The sequence below is a fragment of the Acanthisitta chloris genome, unplaced genomic scaffold (genome assembly GCF_000695815.1).
Source record: "Acanthisitta chloris isolate BGI_N310 unplaced genomic scaffold, ASM69581v1 scaffold979, whole genome shotgun sequence".
NCBI lineage: Eukaryota > Metazoa > Chordata > Aves > Passeriformes > Acanthisittidae > Acanthisitta > Acanthisitta chloris.
Genome location: NW_008692887.1, coordinates 123,371 through 141,534, shown reverse-complemented (window position 1 = coordinate 141,534; position 18,164 = coordinate 123,371). Strand labels below are relative to the sequence as shown.

Here is an 18,164-nt window from a genome sequence, read left to right as displayed (position 1 = left end):
ACAGCATTCCAGTAGAAAAACAACCCTGATGATAATGTCCTCATTGTTAAATCAGCCACCTGAGGCTGAGGGAAATGTAATTAAAAAACCTGTGAACCATACTAACTGAAACAGAGGTGGCAAAGCTGACATACATAGACATGCGCTTTAACCATTGGCAAGATAAAAAAAGCTTCCTGCTAGAATAAAGTGGCTGCCTGCAAAGGCATTTTTAGTGGATATTTCTTTGATTTCAGCAATTGCAATGGCAAATTAGATTTTTTGTGTGCTTTCTGGGAGGTGACATGGCAACAAATTCTTAATTTAATTCATTTGATAAGTTTGCTTTATGAAAACAGGGAAAGGTGCTGTGTTTATATTTGGCATCCACACAATTGCCACATAAATTGGTGTATTTTCCAGTCAGTTAGTGAAGTGTTATTCAGATTCTTTAATTTAGGAGGCTTCAGCATAAGACCTTTTTTCATTTTGTAATTTCAGTCTATTATTCATAGAGATTGTAGAGAAGGCTTTATTTACTATTAGCAATTTTAATAGATTTTATTTTCTCTTGGGGGGATTCATTGTAGTACAGTCTGCCAAATGAACACTCTTCTAGCCTACTTCTTTAAAAACTCTTACTATTTTCCTTTTAAAATATGCTTATTTTCCAAGTAATTTATATTTTTTGTGGCAGTTGTCTTTAAATGTTGGATTCATCAATTTCATTTAAATGATAATTTTCCTTAAGAAAGGGCATACTGTCTTTCAGTACTATTATCATGACAAGAGAAGAAAATTGACCACTAATTGTCATTTCTATAGTGCTTTGACTTTCAGCCATAAAGTATCTAGTGACATACCTGTAAAGGAACAAAATCTATGATATTAGTTATATAAAGCAGATCTGGCTCAAAGGCCTAGATTAAAAATATCTTTGTTATAGAAGTATTGAGAATGCGGAGTATGACCATAAGCTTTGTACTTCAAATTTCTGTTTACAGTTATAGTTTGAACTAAATCACAAATCCAAATCAAAGCCTATTGGGAGTTCTAAATTTGAAGTTTATTTTGAAGTCTTAAGAAAAAAGAAATGTATCTACTGACTTGCCCAGTATCTGCCTTAAAGTGCAAAAAATTGTATATCCTTCTCTTTCAAGGTAGAATAATATTATCTTTTAAAAGTATTTAATATATGCAATACATTCAGAATATTAAGTTACATTAAAATAAACTAAATACATATCCTAAAGCAAAGCAGTGATAAAAATGGTACTTCCATTAACAAAGTAAAATAATATTAATGAAATTACCATCTGCGACAGTTCTCATCCCTCAGTAAACTGTAAACTCACACATTTAATCAGTTATTAGATAGATTCTTAAAATTATATTTGAATGATTATTGGTGGTGATCATGACAAGACAGGAATACAAGAAACTAGAACATGGGGGATCTAGTATGACCCTTCATCATATCTCTGATGACCAGGCTCATGGTCCAACAACAGAATGGAGATTTTCCAAACCAAAAAATACTTACTTACGCATGACAAACAAGTTCATCATTGTGCTGGTTTGAGCTGAAGTAGAGTTAGCTTTCTTCACAGAGGCTAGTATGGGGCTATGTTTGGGTTTTGTGCAGAACACAGAGTTGATAATGCAGAGATGTTTTTGTTATTGCTGAGCAGAGCTTACACAGAGTCAAGGCCTTTGCTGCTTTCCATACTGCCACGCTGGCAAGGAATTTGGGGATGCATGGGAGACTGGGAGGAGACACAGCTGGGACAGGTGACCCAAACTGACCAAAGGGATATTCCATACCATATGACATCATGCTCAGTATATAAGGTGGGAGGAAGAAGGAGGAAGGGGAGACATCTGGAGTGATGGTGTTTGTCTTCCCAAGGAATCGTTACGCGTGATGGGCCCTGCTCTCCTGGAGATGGCTAAACACCTCCTGTCTTCAGGAAGGATTTAATTCCTTGTTTTGCTTTGCTTGTGTGTGCAGCTTTTGCTTTCTCTATTAAACTGTCTTTATCTCAACCCATGAGTTTTTGTAGCTTTTACCCTTCTGCCCCCATCCAAGGGGTGGGGGAGTGAGTGATTGGCTGCGTGATTCTTGGCTTCTGGCTGGGGTTAAACCACGACAATCATTAAAGTGCAGTTGTGCATTTGTTTCAGTTTTGGTTTCCACCCTAGACAGAAAACCTTTGAGCTCAAAACACTAAAATGGACCTTTTATGTTGTTCTGGGACAGTTCCATTTGCACATCATGCAGGAGTAGTCTGTAAAATTAAGCTGACTAAAATTCTGCAGTGGTTACTATATCTAAAATGAGTTATTATTTTGTGTAAGTAATAAGATAAATTATTTCAGGTATACCAGACTGATTGGTAGGTGCATAGTTAAATACTTTGGTAACTGCATAGTTAGGCACTTAGTTGTCTGTGGAAGGCATTTTCTTAATATTTGTAAGCACATGAATAAAAAAGTCTTGTGTTTTACTGTCTCAGTTACAGTGAAGCCTTCTGTTGTATCTTTTCTTACATGCAAGTGAAATGGTTCTTCACAGAATGCTAAGCTAAAAAAGACAACATAACACATTGTCAGATGCTGCAGAGCATAGAAGTATCTTGAAGAAAAAAATAAAAGATACTGACTGCAATTAAGTATCAGGAATGAATTCAGAGATCCTGAGTGGAGAAGGAAGTGAAACTTGCCAGTCTTTTCAGGGCTTTCTCAAATTCAGAGTTTTTGTGTAAAAGGAAAGAAAAGCAGCTATCCACAGTAGTAGGCATATCAGTTTTTCATCTCAGTGTTCTCTCTCAGTTTTGCCTGATGTTTTGAGGGTAAGTGCACGACCACCACGAAGAAATTTCTTGACTGCAAAAAGTTGTGAAGAACTATCAGTAGAGAGGAGGAAGCTTATGCCTTTTGGGGCAAGAGCATAATTAAATTTAATAGTATTATGTAGTAAAACTAATTATAACATGTTGTTTAGTTTTAGTTAGTAGAGAGGAACAGAGAGTAGGACTTGATCCTTATTGGTCCTATCATCCTAACATATTCTATTATTCTATACTAAATTTGGTCTCAATAATTTGGAAATATCATTGCAAGAAAATATTAGCCAATTACTGATGAATCAGCAATGTCATGTACTCTATATAAAAAACTTGAAATGTTGTCATTAGCAAAGGTTATGTTAAAATCCTATCTGGAAAGTATGTAAGTTTCTTGCTATATGTGTTCAAGAAGGATAAATTCAAATTGGAAAATTTACTTTCCAAAACTGTAGAAATTGACATGGAAAAAAATGAAATAATAAAAACCCTACCCAAACTGGTGTAAGTTTTGAGGTGAATAAATTTAGTAAAGGAGTTAGAAGAAAAAGTGTGTTCTGGGAGAGTCTTCCATGTGAGAAAAACCATCTCATAATTTTAAGATGGAAATAGGTATAACTGGTCATGTGGGCAACACTCCATTCCAACCTTCCTTATGTTGTGTGTGATTTCTAACAGAACAGTCAAACTTCCTGAAAAATTCTTAATACCAGAAGCAGGATGGGGTGTACCTGTAATGATGTCTACAGCTTGCTTTTTTATTTTCTTCCTTTCCTTTCCCAGTAAAGATGAATAAATATTGGAGACATAGATGACAAGTACTCTGTTAACAGGGTCGCAGTGCTGCCTAACAAATACGAGGCAAAATTAGGGCTGTGTTTAAATTTAAAAAGCCTTTGACAGTTTTCTTTTTCTGTTTTTTTCTCACTGTTTTAGTCAGGGAAATATCTTTCTTCAGATGAACTCCCTGTCTTCTTGTGGGTTGTATAGGAGCCGCTGCCAAGTACACAGAAGATACTCAGGGGCAATTCCTACTATAAAAGAAACGGCTGAAGCGTTTAATATTATCTAATTGGAAAAGACAACTAAGAAAATTCTTCTTACACATTTTGGGATCATTAGAGAAACTTGAAATTTGTATGATTATAGTACTATACTGCCAGATCAGTGGCAGTGGTGGAGCTGCTAGTGACAAGAATAGAGCATTAGGATCCTCATGGTAGTTACGTACCTCATGCTGATCATACTAGTTTAGGATGTATAAATGCATACGCAACCAAGAAAAGAGAGAGAACTAATTTTTCCCTTATCTCCTGCCTTCAGCACATCAAAAGCTTAACACCAGTTTTCTTATTCAAAACCTTAGATACAAGCTTTTGAAATCAAAAGCTTGCCCATTTTCATTTACTCAGTTTTCAGAAAAGAGGAGTCTGATGCAAGAGATCAAATGATTAGTCATCCACAAATCCTTATTAACCATCTACAAGCATTGATTCAGTATCATACCCCTTAAAGCAAAAAAGAAAAGTAATCATAATTAAGAGGAATTTCTGTTTAGTTTCAAAATGCAAGTGACTAGTGTATTTATAAGGATAGTACAGAACACAGATATTTTACTCTGTAAAATTTAGTCCATTTCAAATTGAAATGGAAGGTTCTTTTTAAAAATCCCACACTCCTTTCATGCACATGCATAAACATTGGTTTCAAATTGAAATGGAAGGTTCTTTTTAAAAATTCCACACTCCTTTCATGCACACGCATAAACATTGGTTTCAGTGTTTAAAACTGAAGCAACATGTGGAAAATGTCAAACCAGGGAATTCTTAATTTTACAAATTTCCTATACTCTTATTTTTCAATAAAATGAACTTTTTAGAATGTTTAGATTTAGAATAGATTTTGTAAACCATATTTGTTTCAAATGATACTATATTTAAGTGGTATCAGTTCCTTTTATCCAAATTGCTGCAAATTTCTGTTATGTTATGTATAAATTGTGGTTAATTTCTGAAAAAAGGTCTGTTTCAAACTGTGTAATTTTAAGAAAAAAAGCACTGATGAAGTAAACAGACTGGTATACTATTTTTAGCCAGTTTGTCCAGAATCTACACTTCTGATGGAAAGGAACTGACTTACAGCACAAAGCTATGTTAAAATAATGCTGAAACTTTATGCATCCTTTAAAATATTATTCTTTGTAGATAGATCTAGTTATTGATGTGTGATTTGTTTTCAGAGTAGAATGGAAGCAATGGTATAAGCTGCGTGAAAATTTCCATTTTGTGTGCAATGATGGCTAAATATTTTTACTGAAAAATTGCAAATAAAGTAATTTTAAAGTGCAAAAAAAGTAGAGTCCTGGAAACCACTTTTCATGTAATCTGAAACTGGAAATCAAAAAGCTTGAGAATCATGCTATACTGAAAGTTGTGTATAAGAGCAGTGCTCTGCTTCTTAAGTTGATTTGTCTTAATAGCTGTTATATGTTTAAAATTTACCCCGAAGCAACATCTGATAATTCTATGGTATGTTTTCTTGCTGGTGAGCAAACACTCACTTTAAGAGTCCAAAACAAGTTAAGCTAAAATTTTAGTTCTTTGAAAATGTAATGTTAATAAATTGGGCATTTTGCATATTTTTTATTCATTTCTATTGAACTCAATCCAGTCTATCAATGTCTTTTATATACTGGTGTGTTCAGAACTGGACTCAGTACTCCAGATTTGGCCTCATTAATGGTGAGCAGAGGAGAAGGATCCTCTCCCTTGACCTGCTGATAATGTTTTTCATAACGCAGCCCAGGAAGCTGTTGGCCTGGTTTGCTACAAAGACACATTGCAGGCTCATGACCAAATTGAGGACCACCCCAGATTCTGAATAGCTCCTTCACAGGTAGTCTGTCTGCAGCATATACTGGATCCCCAGCACAGGACTTGACATTTCCCTTTATTGAATTCCATGAGGTTTCTGTCTGCCTGTGGTCAAAGAAATCATCTATGCCTAAGTTACAGGCATCATCATATGTGAAAAATGTCCCACAACTGAATCTGAGCCCACGGAGTTGGCTGCTTTTGTTGTAGTATTTGCTTCTGCATGTGTAATTAACTAAATGAAAAAAAATATTTCTGATGGTGATGGATAAAAATTAATAGAATTTTAGGATCATTCAATTTTGGTTTTCTGTCTGTACTGTAGTAAAACAAAAATAGCTTTCAGTTTGCATAGAATTATTAGGTAAGTCACACTTATGAACATAAATCTATACTATTGACATATCAAATATGAAAGTATGTCTTTTTTTTTTGAGATTTGTCAAATAACAAAATTTAGCTTTTTCAGTAGTTTTAAGAGGTATGTTGTATTAATCAAGAAATTATAAAGCAATTTGTGTCTTATCCAGTGGGGTAAGAGTTCCCATTCATTAGTATTTCTATTAGGTAGCTATTTAAAGAGTTCTAATATATGAGAAGACACTGGTATTTTGGCAATGTACCTCTGGGCTATATGTTATATAAGTTGGATTAATTACTTACAAATACAATAACTGATGTAATAGATATGATTTTGATTTTTTCAAATCCTCAAGCAAGCTGATTGTCTATCAGCGTCTGACATTGTATTTTTTATATATATGACATAAACAACTAAGTCTTTAGTTGTTTATGTTTAGTTGTTTATGTGCACAGCTCCTACCTCTGGGCTATATGTTATATAAGTTGGATTAATTACTTACAAATACAATAACTGATGTAATAGATATGATTTTGATTTTTTCAAATCCTCAAGCAAGCTGATTGTCTATCAGCGTCTGACATTGTATTTTTTATATATATGACATAAACAACTAAGTCTTTAGTTGTTTATGTTTAGTTGTTTATGTGCACAGCTCCACCTTTCCTACAACTAAGTCTTTAGTTGTTTATGTTTTGTTGTTTATGTGCACAGCTATACCTTTCCTTAAAAGAAAGGTTATGCCCAGCCTTTGCTCTTGCTCAAACAAGCTAATCCTGATCTTTTGTTTGTTTGTTTGTTTTTTCTTTCCATCACAGGAGTCATCAGGACTGCCTTGCACAACATGGACAGGGAAGCCAGAGAGCATTATTCCGTTGTCATTCAAGCCAAAGATATGGCTGGGCAGGTCGGAGGGCTGTCAGGGTCAACAACTGTAAATATCACACTCACTGATGTCAACGACAATCCACCCAGGTTTCCTCAGAGTATGTACAATTTCAACATATATTTGAAAATCATGTTGATTTTCAGTGAAGTAAGAAGCTATTACTGAAATTCAAGTAGAAGCTAAAATCTTGGGGAGAAGGCAGTTTGGGAAGTGTTTGGATTCACCAATATTTTTAAATTTTTCAGTGCTTTCAGATGAAACACAGAGATGGCATAACTAGAATATTGAAAACAGTGAAGATTTCTTTCAGTTAACCCCTGAATTAGAGTAAGATGGGTGACAAAGGAATACTCTTGTCATATGTGGGTTATACTCCAGTCCTTGTTGAATGTATATTTTAATATATGTGTGATTTTGATCCTAAGCATGAATTATGCTGTTCCTATGGTAGATAGCAACAAAAGGTAATTCATTAAAAGATTTAATCCTGCATGCCTTTGGCTGCTTCCATACACATTTATCAATTTTTTTTCTTCTGTTTCTTTCTCTATACCCAAGTAAACTTTTAAAATTAATTCAGACATTACAAATGGTCAAAATCTAAGCCATTTCTCACTGTTGTTGAGCTATAGTGAAGTCTGTCTTTATCCTAGTTAAATCAATTCTCGATGTTGATGTTAAACAATGTTATCGCATGCATACATGAAGAGTTTATGCTAGAATACTCTTAGGATATCTTAATATGACCACTAATAGGAAGTTAATGTCTATCCAACTCATTAGCTGCATGTCAGTTTGACACAGTAGCTGAGGTCTTGTAGGAATTCTGAATTCAATTGACAATTTATTCATAAATCTTCTGGAGAGTAAATGCGTAGCTAAACCTGCTTTCCTTTGCAGATTGGCTCAAGGCCAATAAAAATATTGTAATCTGGTCTCAGACATTGTGTGAACTGTTGTAGAACACAACAGACTGGTAGCTATAGGTACATCCACCAGAAAATGCATTCAGCTGCTTGAATTAGAAGATTTATAAACAATAGTAGAGATCACAAAGCTCCAGGGAAAAACAAATCTCCCTGACAATGCACATTACATAAAATCTGCCCAAACAGTAAATAGGCTTATTAAAAGTGTTGTAGAAATGAATGATTTTTCTGACATGAAAACATAAAGCCTTTGAAACACAGCCTTATGTAAAATATATTCAAGTTCCACAGAATTTTCATTGCATCCACCTTTCTATTTAATACTTTGTAACTATTGGAAAGGCAAAAGGTAAGGCCTGTCTTTGAACAACTGTACCATCTGAAAGAGCTAAATAGAAAAAAACCCTAAGTTTCCTGAAAACTCAATAGGTGCAAGAGTGGATGCATACCAGGTTTCAGGAATTGGCATCTTTTGTTTTGAATGGAACGGTTTGAATATTAAACTGACTGGCAGGCAAAAATGTGCATTCGGACATATATTTCATTATCTGTATTAATATTTTCTCAGAAATCAAAGAAATAAAAAATATTCATGTTATAGTTTACACCTTTTAAGGGATTCTAATAACATTAAAAACTTCAAAACATCATTTCACATAATTATTTAACAAGGCAAAATAAAAATGTGGTTTAGTATTTATTATTATTTTTAATATAAGATATTAATCTTAGCATAAGTCTTGTGGAGTACAAAGATTTGCTTTATCTTTCCTTACAGAGGACACCTATACCACTGTTATGATTGACATTGCTTCTTTAGTCCTTTTCAAGAACTATATTTTAAACCCTTTGCAAAAGAGCAGTATCTATGTTAGTAATAGAGAGCAAAAATATAGCTGATCTAAAATAGGCCAGTTTAGTATCATGAAATTTTGCAATACTACATGAGTCTTGCACTAATAGAAATAATTTCATTGTTTATTTTTTTCTCTTCTTTGTGTGCCATGATTTTCAGTTAAATTTCTCTTCAATTTCCTTATTAGACGGAATGCTAAATGAGACTTACTGAGGCTTGTCAGACTCAGAATTGAATTCAAGGGAAGTGCTAACCAAAACTGCATATATCGAGTGTATAACCTTGGGACAGGCTGAGCCTCAGCTAAACCACAGACTTTCTTTTGGTTAGTTTCTTTTTCTCCGTTACCATACTTGTGAGTTTTGAATCTGATTCTAACTGTATGAGTACTTTACTTGAGAACATGCTGGGAAGCACATTTGATGGATACTTTTATTACTTGTTTTATTTAGCAATATACTTTATTGTATATATGTAAAAAGTGGTGCTTTTCTGGCTTTGGTAGGTCAGTGTTCATTAGACATTCATATGGAGTAAGATATGCAGGTTTTTTCCCCCTTAAGGAAACACTTTAAAATCCTCTTTAAAACTTAGAAATAAAGGTTGCAAACATTTCTGCTTAAATGAATTTACTGTGTTCTTCTCTGTACTCGCTCTAAATATAGCTGACTTTCTTTCAAAGAAATTTCTAACAGAAGACCTACAGTTTTGAAAAATATGAAACATGGCTGCATAATTTTATCAGTCAGCTGCAGTTCTGAAATAGTTGGTAATAATAATTTCTGGAATAGGAAACATAGGCGAAAACTTCTGCTTGCAAAACACAGTTGTATGTCTCAGAAGTAGTCAAGGGGTTGTGAATTCAGCAGGGGAATCACCTGAAACTTCAGATGCATTTTGCTTATCAATTACTTTAGTTTATCTTGTGTAGTAGTGGCTTCTTTTTCTTCATCACTACAAGTTTGCTTTCTTTAGAAAGGCAAATTATAAATAATCTATCTATTCAATGTAAGCTGAGAGACAATGCTCTGCTTGGGAAGATTTTTGAGGGAACTGCATCTCCCAGTTCTTGTTGGTTTTACCACTGATGGATCGATGTTCTTGATGACTGAGGGCCCTAATTTCATAGTCATTAATTTATTTCAGTAATTTGATAGAAAATATTCCATCTACTGATGACACTGTAATCAGCCTTGAGTTACATCAGAATGTTGTGTATACTTTTCTTTCATTAATTCTCTCTGGTCCTGCTAAATATGAGTAAGTTCTGTGTGTTTTACTTTGTTTACTATGAATGGATTCTGATTTCATCAAGATTATCACACTAGGCAGATGCTTCCATTGATGTTTTGTACTTCAAGTGCTAATGATTGTATTCTGGACAGGGTGTAGGAGATCTGTAGTTATTGTGTCTAGAGTCTGATGTGTAGATTTTGATACATCTGGTTCAGTTTTTTTAGGATAAAACAGAAATAAAATGCAAGTCATGGCTTAAAACATTTTTATAAAACTTTATTGTTGAGGCTTGGTTGTTTCATGGCAATACGTAAGCATGTGAAATTATATGCATGCTTAATTAATTTAGCTTCACTTTTCATACAATGAAAAGTACACAGCCATTTTTAATAGGAATGTTTTATGAGGTTAGTTCTGAAAAAGTAAGCTCACATCCCAGAAGCAGACATTAACTCTGTTCAGTGCTAGTAAGGTGTCTATTATCCAGTCTTGTTAATGTAACTCATTAGCTAATTTAGTACAATTGTATCTGCTATTAATTTTATTTTGAAATTTATAGCCCAATATGGTTCTTTCTGTATCCCGCATTCCATGTAGTGCATCCAGTTCCTACGAGTCCCATACGTAACTGTCAGCATCCTCTCACTCCCCACTGCCATGCACTGTGGACTGTCCTGTTCTACTGTGGTGACCAGTCCAGAGCTATCTGTCTGCCATTTTACCACTTGACTGCAGCCAAATGAGACATGTAAAGTGGAATTTTCTCTGATTTTCTTTTATCAGATCTTTCTCTTCTATTTACCCAGTAATTGCTAAGAGGCTTGTAGAATCATAATGTGTTTAAGGTCTCTGCCCTTTCGCTAGATTAGCCTGACATTAGACAAGGGTTAAAAGTTACTGGAAACTATTGAATTAAAATGATTACTGTTGCCATGCATCCTCAGGAAACTCAGATTTAAGAGAAAAAAAGACAAGGACATGATTGCTGGTTTCGCTTAAGATTGCTGACATTTGATCAACTGTACCTTTAAAAATTAGATTTTCTTCATATCTAGTATAATCTAGTTCCTGTTGATTGTGTCATTTATGTGGGCTTGAAAAGTGGGCCCATATGAACTTGATATGGTTCAAGAAGTCCCAAGTGGAAGGTGCTGGGTCAGGACAATTCCAAATGTGATTCCAAACCAGGATACAAACACAGTGAGAGCAGCCCTGTGGAGAAGGACTTAGGGGTTCTGGTGGGCAAAATATTGGATGTGAGCAGTCCATGTGTACTTGCAGCCCAGAAAGTCAGCGGAATCCTGGGTTGCATCAAAAGAGATATGGCCAGCAGGTCGAGGGAGATGATGTGACAGCCTGGAGCAAATATAAAGGGGACAAAGTGCAAATAAATGCCTTTATTACCTGATGAAGATTTTGGTCTTAAATAAAAGCAAAATATGGTGGGTTTTGATTCTCCAGAAATATTTAGAATCACCTGCCTAGCAAGGTTGCTCCAGAAGGACAACAAGCTATTTAACAGAGTGGTAAAAGGAACAAGCCTTGCTGATCGGGGTTAGTTTCTAAAATTTCTCTCATATTGTATCTTTCTAATGTACTAGAGTCAAGCATTCATCTATGGTATGCCTAAAGAGAGGGACATATAAGGACCACATTACTCAAGGGATGATGGTATTCATCCAGTAGCAAAGGGAGTTAAGAGATAAGAAATATGTGTCTTTGAGCATATGCTTTCATAAACTGGAAAGTGTTATCTAAAGTGATTGGTTTAATTGTCTTCGCATTTGTTTGTGAGAAGTATGATATGTTTTCATATTTACACAATATTTGGAATTAAAGGTACCAAATTGTTTTATTTATCATGGAAATTTGACATAAGTTATTTAATGGCATTTGATCACATAGGAAATCTTATGATGTTCTGTTTCCTGAGCAGAATATATGTGATTCCCATAATTAATTAAATTTAATACTTTTCAAGAGTATGAAGCATATGATTTTTAAATTCTCCTTTGACAAGAATTCATGGCAATAAAACTTGATCACAGAGTTGTGTATGGAATTCAAGTATAACAGGAAGCTCAATTGCAGAGAAATACATTTATGTCAAAGTCAGATTAAATATCTGTAGAAAATATGTGTTCTGCATAGTCAGTGTAGCACCAGCTATGTACATCATCTGTACTCGTAACAGTAGCATGGAGTCTAGCAGTGGTTTTTATTCCACTTAATTGAACAATATCAATGAGGATTTTTGTGTACCATGTACATTATTAATTACATATGCATATCAAAATCCTTTTAAAATACTCTAGATAGAAAAAAAAGGTGGGCCTTTTGTTTGTTTGTTTGTGTGTTTGTTCGTTTGTTTTTCTTTGGGGTTCTGAATGAGACAGTAATGGTTTTGGGAGTGAGGGATGTTTGTTTTGGTTTTACACTGAGTGGAAAATTGGGAGCAGAACCACTCCATTTTAATGGTATTCTTCAGAACTACCTTCATTTTCGTGTCCTTTATGAAGCTAAACCCCAATGGGAGCGCAGTCCAATCTGTGCCAATGTCAGGAAAAAGCAAACAAACAATAAAAAAATCTGCAATCCAAATGGAGTTTAATCTTTTTACAGGTGTTGCTATTGCTTTCTGCTTTGCCCAAGCTGCCTGATGTAGCCATGGTCCCCCCTTAAATAGCATAGAATATGTTCAAGACAGCACAGCTCTAGAGACTGCTACAGATCATGCCCAGCCATTAGGTTGCTCATTAGTGATGATTATGGAGTGTATATGTTGTTTTTCCCATGCCATTTGCATAGAAAATGTTCATTTGGGTATTCAGTACCTACAGGAAAGTACTAAATCTGAAAATCCAGGAAATCTAGTTTTCTTTCTATTTCTGCTTTTACCCATGAGTGACATAAATACCACACTTTTTACAAGAAGTAAAAAGATCTTTGAGAACTGTTCAGAAAGTTCTCAAGTACTTTTAGTTACTGTCTTTCAGGGCAAAGTGTCATGGAACATAAACTCATCACTGATTAAAATCTTAATAACAACCATAACTCCTGGTTTATACTGAGATTTAAAAAGCAGGGGCATGGGCATGCACAAATTATCTTCCAGCCAAAGGAGTCTATTGCACTGAAGAAGAATGTTTGAGGGCTGTTTTTCTTCTAAATTGACTCAAGATTGTTATATTCTCTAGAGTTTCAAGGCAAGCAGAAGTTTGAAGGGTTCGAGTTTTGAAGAGTCTTTTGGTGTCATATTTGCATATAAGAAGTTACTTCACTTACAATTCAAATATTTTCAGAAAATTCAAAAGCATTGGGTTTTTTTGGTAGGGAAGAAGAATAAGCCAAACATACATCTTAAAGATTTCTTTCTTACTTTAGTTGTATGAAAGAGAGGTTGGCATCAAAAAGAATATTCAGATCAAAGACAGTAGATATAAAATTGACTGAGCTTCTGGAATCATAATAGTTACTGTATTCATAATGACTATGGATTAAAATTGGATTTATTATGTTAAAAATAGGCATAGTAAATGGAGACGTGACAAATGTCCAAGACATACTGTGAGGAATATAATTCTAAAATTCTGTATTCTCACAAGAGAAATCCAGAATAATCTGTTACATGTAATGAAAACAAGCAGCTCTGTAAGTGGATAGCTTTCTCATAGAAAACCACCAAAGAAGACTGAGAACAGTCCACAGTTGGAGCTCCACTTTAGTTTTATCAGAGATAGCAGGCACTAAAACATGAGACATAACTTCATGAATGCCAGGATCATAGATTCATGTGAGACTTCCAAAAGGTCATCTGACCCAAAGCACTGCTTAAAAGCAGGTTCAGTTACATCAAGTTGTTAAGAGCCTTGTTGAGTAAAGTGTTGAAAGGTCCTTTGCAGGTTCCTTTCTGCAAAACTGCTTTACAGGTGTCTGGCCCCGGTGTGTACTGATGAATGGCATTATTCTTCCTCTGGAGCCATCGTTGACTGTCATGAGGTTCTTCTGAGCCCATTTCTTCAACCTGTCCAGGTCCCTTTGAACAGCAGCCATGCTGTCCAGAATGCTGACCAGATTTTCCCAAGTTGATATTGTCCACATGCCACCCATCATTCAGGTGATTAATTAAGACATTAAATATTTTTGGCCACAGATTTGATTCATGAACAACTATTTCTAATTGGCTGCCAGGCTAATTTTGTGCTCATAATCATCAGACTTTGAGCTTGGCTCACTGTTCATTTGTTCTCTATATCTCATCAATTTGGCTCATGACTGAGTTTTTAACTAGTTGTAGGTTCAAGCAAACTTTCTTCATATAGCACTTTGATATGCATTTAGGATATGATGATATTTTATGTCAAGACAATCAGATGCTGAATTTATCAGTTTGCTACTAGATAGACAAAGACATTGGTGTATGAGCTGTGGTCTATCAATGAATGTATCTGTTGGTCCATCACCAAGTGGTGTTTTTCCTTTTGTTGCTAAAACTATACCTTGGGTTAAAAAAAAATAAAAGACAAAATATTTGGTTGTTTGTCTATTCGTTCAGTATTATGCCTCTCCTTCCCTTCCTTTGTTAAGTAAGGTAATTCCTACAATTCAAGAGAACATTATAATCTATAAAAGTAAGTAAAAATTATCAACAAGATAAATTAATGAATAAAATAAATTGAATAACATGCTTATTGATTTTCAATAAATTCTGTCATACTTCTTTTCTTGAGAGGTTCAGTCAGAGAAATTATATTTTCATGAGAGTAAAACAGCATTACAATTTGCCCGTAGGCTAACTGAAATGAAAGCAAATTGTTTTAAAGATAAATAAATTGTTTCTGTACTATAATGACAGATAAAGCATAAAGTTTTTTTGAAAGAAAGATGAAGATCAAATATACACATTTGAAAAATGCTTCAACTAATATAGAATAAAGTCCTGCAATATGATGTGACTATCCTATACAGTACATTATTTGGAAAAGAGCATTAATTTCCTCATTTCATGAGCTAAGCGAATGCATCTGAGGGAATATTATAAAAACTGAGAACCAGTCAACCTCCATAAGACACTGGGCAGCTGCTCTAGAAAAAATTAGACCATCCCTAAGAAATTTCTGCTTTACAACAGCTCTTGGAAGGCTGGAATGCATAGGAGCAATCTGTTCAGCTTGAGCAGATTTGGTGAGACAGTTTTGATACAGACTGATGATACCTGATTATCAGGGCTCCTATCTTCCCAATCAATTTTTTTCAGAGAGTTGAGACAGACTCATAGCTTAAAATACTGAATCACAAATTCACAACATACACATCCCATATTTGATAATGTCCTATCAAACTTTCTTTATCCAATGCCCAGGGAAACATTCAATTGAGCTCTTAGTTGGTTCCTCTTACTAGCAATAAAGTTTACAATGATTTAGTGTTTAGTAAGAACATTTCAGATTTCCACTGGCCTAAATAAATGTCTATGATATAGTTTATCTAACCTTCGTGTTGCTGAATTTAATCCTCCTAGGTGTTTGTTGGTTTTAGATAGTATAGTCTGTATTTATCGCTTTGGCTTATGTCTGTATGAGACAAGTTCAGGCTGCCTCTGTGAAGCAGTAGTTAAATACTTGTTGGGAGACATTTCTGACCTTATGATGTAAGAGTTTACATTTTTTTAACAGTGTTCTTTTAATTCCATCCACTCTTTTTAAACATTTCAGTTCTACAAATGCAGATAATGAAAGAGTCATTTCAAATATTTGTTTTACTTGAAGTTTTAGTATTTAAGAATGTTCGAAGCTGGTATCAGTAAAATGATTTTCTGAAACAGATGGCTTACACTTGGGGTGTGATTACAAAGCAGAGTGTACTGTCATGTAGATATATTTGAACCAGCTCAACTATTTGGAAGTCTCCAATTAGTTCACCCTATCATATGAGTTATAACACTTCTAGTTCCTGAAGTGGCTGGATTATATAACATATTCTTTATGGCCTCGACCTTTTCCTTTTTGGAATGCATTAGTCAGAGCCAAAGTGTCAAAAGAACACATTTTGCGTTTATTTTAACAATAAGTAAATTCCAAAATGAATCTCATCCCATTACTATAATTTTATGTATGAAATAAAGCAACCAGCATTATGAAAGTGTCAGTTGACATCATCTGGAAGCAAAAAGTGTGGCAGAGTATTTGTTAGGAAATCTATGAAGGTGGATTTATATGCATATCAGATAATTGTGTCAAAGTATTAACTATGTGTTTTAAAAGAATCGAGCAATTGTCCTGTTACATCAGTGTTGGAATTTTATTTTTTATGTGGTAAATTGTTCCTTTTATCTTGTTCTGCTGAACATTTCTTACTTTTGTTGAGATTTTTGTAATTAATAGTAGCTTATTTTTGTTTTCCTAGGAAACCTCTCTTTCCTTTTGGACTATGTTTAGTGCACTTGTCCATCCTTTTCACACTACTATTTGTTTATTAGTATTATGGGCTAGTATCACAAAAATTATTAAAAACTATAAATAGGTTTAGGAACTGTTGTCCAAGGAATTAGATAAATTTAGAATAAAATCTTTTGTTTTCTAACAGCTGTCTGTAAATATAGTTAGCAATATTTTAGTGATGGCATCCATTCCCTTTCCAATAACAACTTCTGTAGATTCATAATTTCTTCAATCCATCCAACAAATACTGGGTTTCTGCCATAATTCATGTTTAATCTTTGAATTCATTTTACATTTTGCCTTTCTACATGCTTAACATGGGTAACCTCTGCAGTCATGCATGGTTTAAACTCAGAAACTGCAACGTTAGCTTTCATATGTACACTTTCAAATCTGCTGATCTGTTGTCCTGCAACTCAGTGTTGCACTCTTGCACCCATTATCACAGACTGTCTAACAGGAATATAAAAGAAAATCTGTAGAGTTTCAGAAGATATGTAATTACTGAAGTTATTTTGCTTTTTTTTCTGTATGGTGTTTGGACTGTGATGTAAACTCTGCAGACTGTTGGGGAGGCATTTCGATGAGTAGTTGTTTAGGAGGGGAATGGAGTTGGTGTTTTATGTGCACACCTTCGACTGAATGTACGTTCTCCTTTTCAGTGCTGATCGGTTTCAGCACCCCTGCAGTGTTACAAGAGTAGCATTATTGGAGAAAAATATTTAAGCTGTTTTTCTGGCCTAGTTTTAGATGGAAATTGAGGTTTATGTAATGACACTGTGCCTGTTTGCCACGTATTTCTTCTCCTTGTCTACCAGGAAACTTTGTGCCTTTTAGGAGATTTCACAGAAGTGGGTAGAGACAGTTAAGGAAATTATCATTGGTATTTTTTCCTTTTCTAATTATTTACCTAACAGGTTCTAAAAACACTGAAAGTATGTCACGGTTGTAAAGGATGCTTTTTCTGGGCACAACTGTGTAATATGTTTATGCACCCATTATGTTAATTTCCCTTTACTGTGGATGCCACTTAAAATTTGTGTTTAAAGAGTTTTGTTCTGCAACAAAACCATTGCAAAGTGGTAATGGTAAAATACTGAGATTGATTGCATTTTTCTATAGGAAGAAAAGAGTGATGAAAATATTGATGCAATGTTGCAAAGCATCATATTTCAGAAAAATAAATTGTAACATGTGAAGATTTGGAAATTAAAAAGTACTCCACTGCTCATTTCATTTTAAGTTGGTGAAGATATATATAAATATATTGGTTAAGGAGAATATAAACTTATAAAAATACTGGTGTGAAATAAGCTTCTGAGCTAATTTCTGTGTTATGTGATATACAGCAAGAATAACTGTGAAAGCTGAAATCTTACATTAAGTAATTTGAATTTTAATTAGGGAATGAAGACATCCCAAGTAAAATACAATTCCATTTTGAATTCTTTCAGGAATCTAGATAAATTCATAGGTGTATTTGTCAGTTTTGCATATGAAATAGTCTTCCATTTACTCAGAGGTGTATCAAGCACATAATGGTTCTCTAATTTAGTTTCACTAGAAAATATCTAAGCTATTATGTTGGGGTTTTTTCCCCTCCAGAACACTACCAGCTGTATGTTCCTGAGTCAGCTCAAGTTGGATCAGCAGTTGGCAAAATCAAAGCAAATGATGCAGACACTGGCTCAAACGCAGACATGAAGTACACAATTATCAATGGCGATGGCTCTGGGGTGTTCTCCATATCGACTG

At 34.4% G+C, this 18,164-nt stretch overlaps 1 protein-coding gene across 1 annotated transcript in view; it reads left to right on the top strand.

Moving 5' to 3' along the window:
- The first annotated feature begins 936 nt into the window (after positions 1-936).
- The window catches only part of LOC103809956 (cadherin-18), a 69,690-nt gene continuing 52,462 nt past the window's right edge, over positions 937-18,164 (top strand). Inside the window, exons 1-3 of the mRNA XM_009082830.1 lie at positions 937-943; positions 6,878-7,045; positions 18,015-18,163. Of these exons, the coding sequence (XP_009081078.1) occupies positions 937-943; positions 6,878-7,045; positions 18,015-18,163 (324 nt within the window). The remainder of the gene's footprint in view (positions 944-6,877; positions 7,046-18,014; position 18,164) is intronic.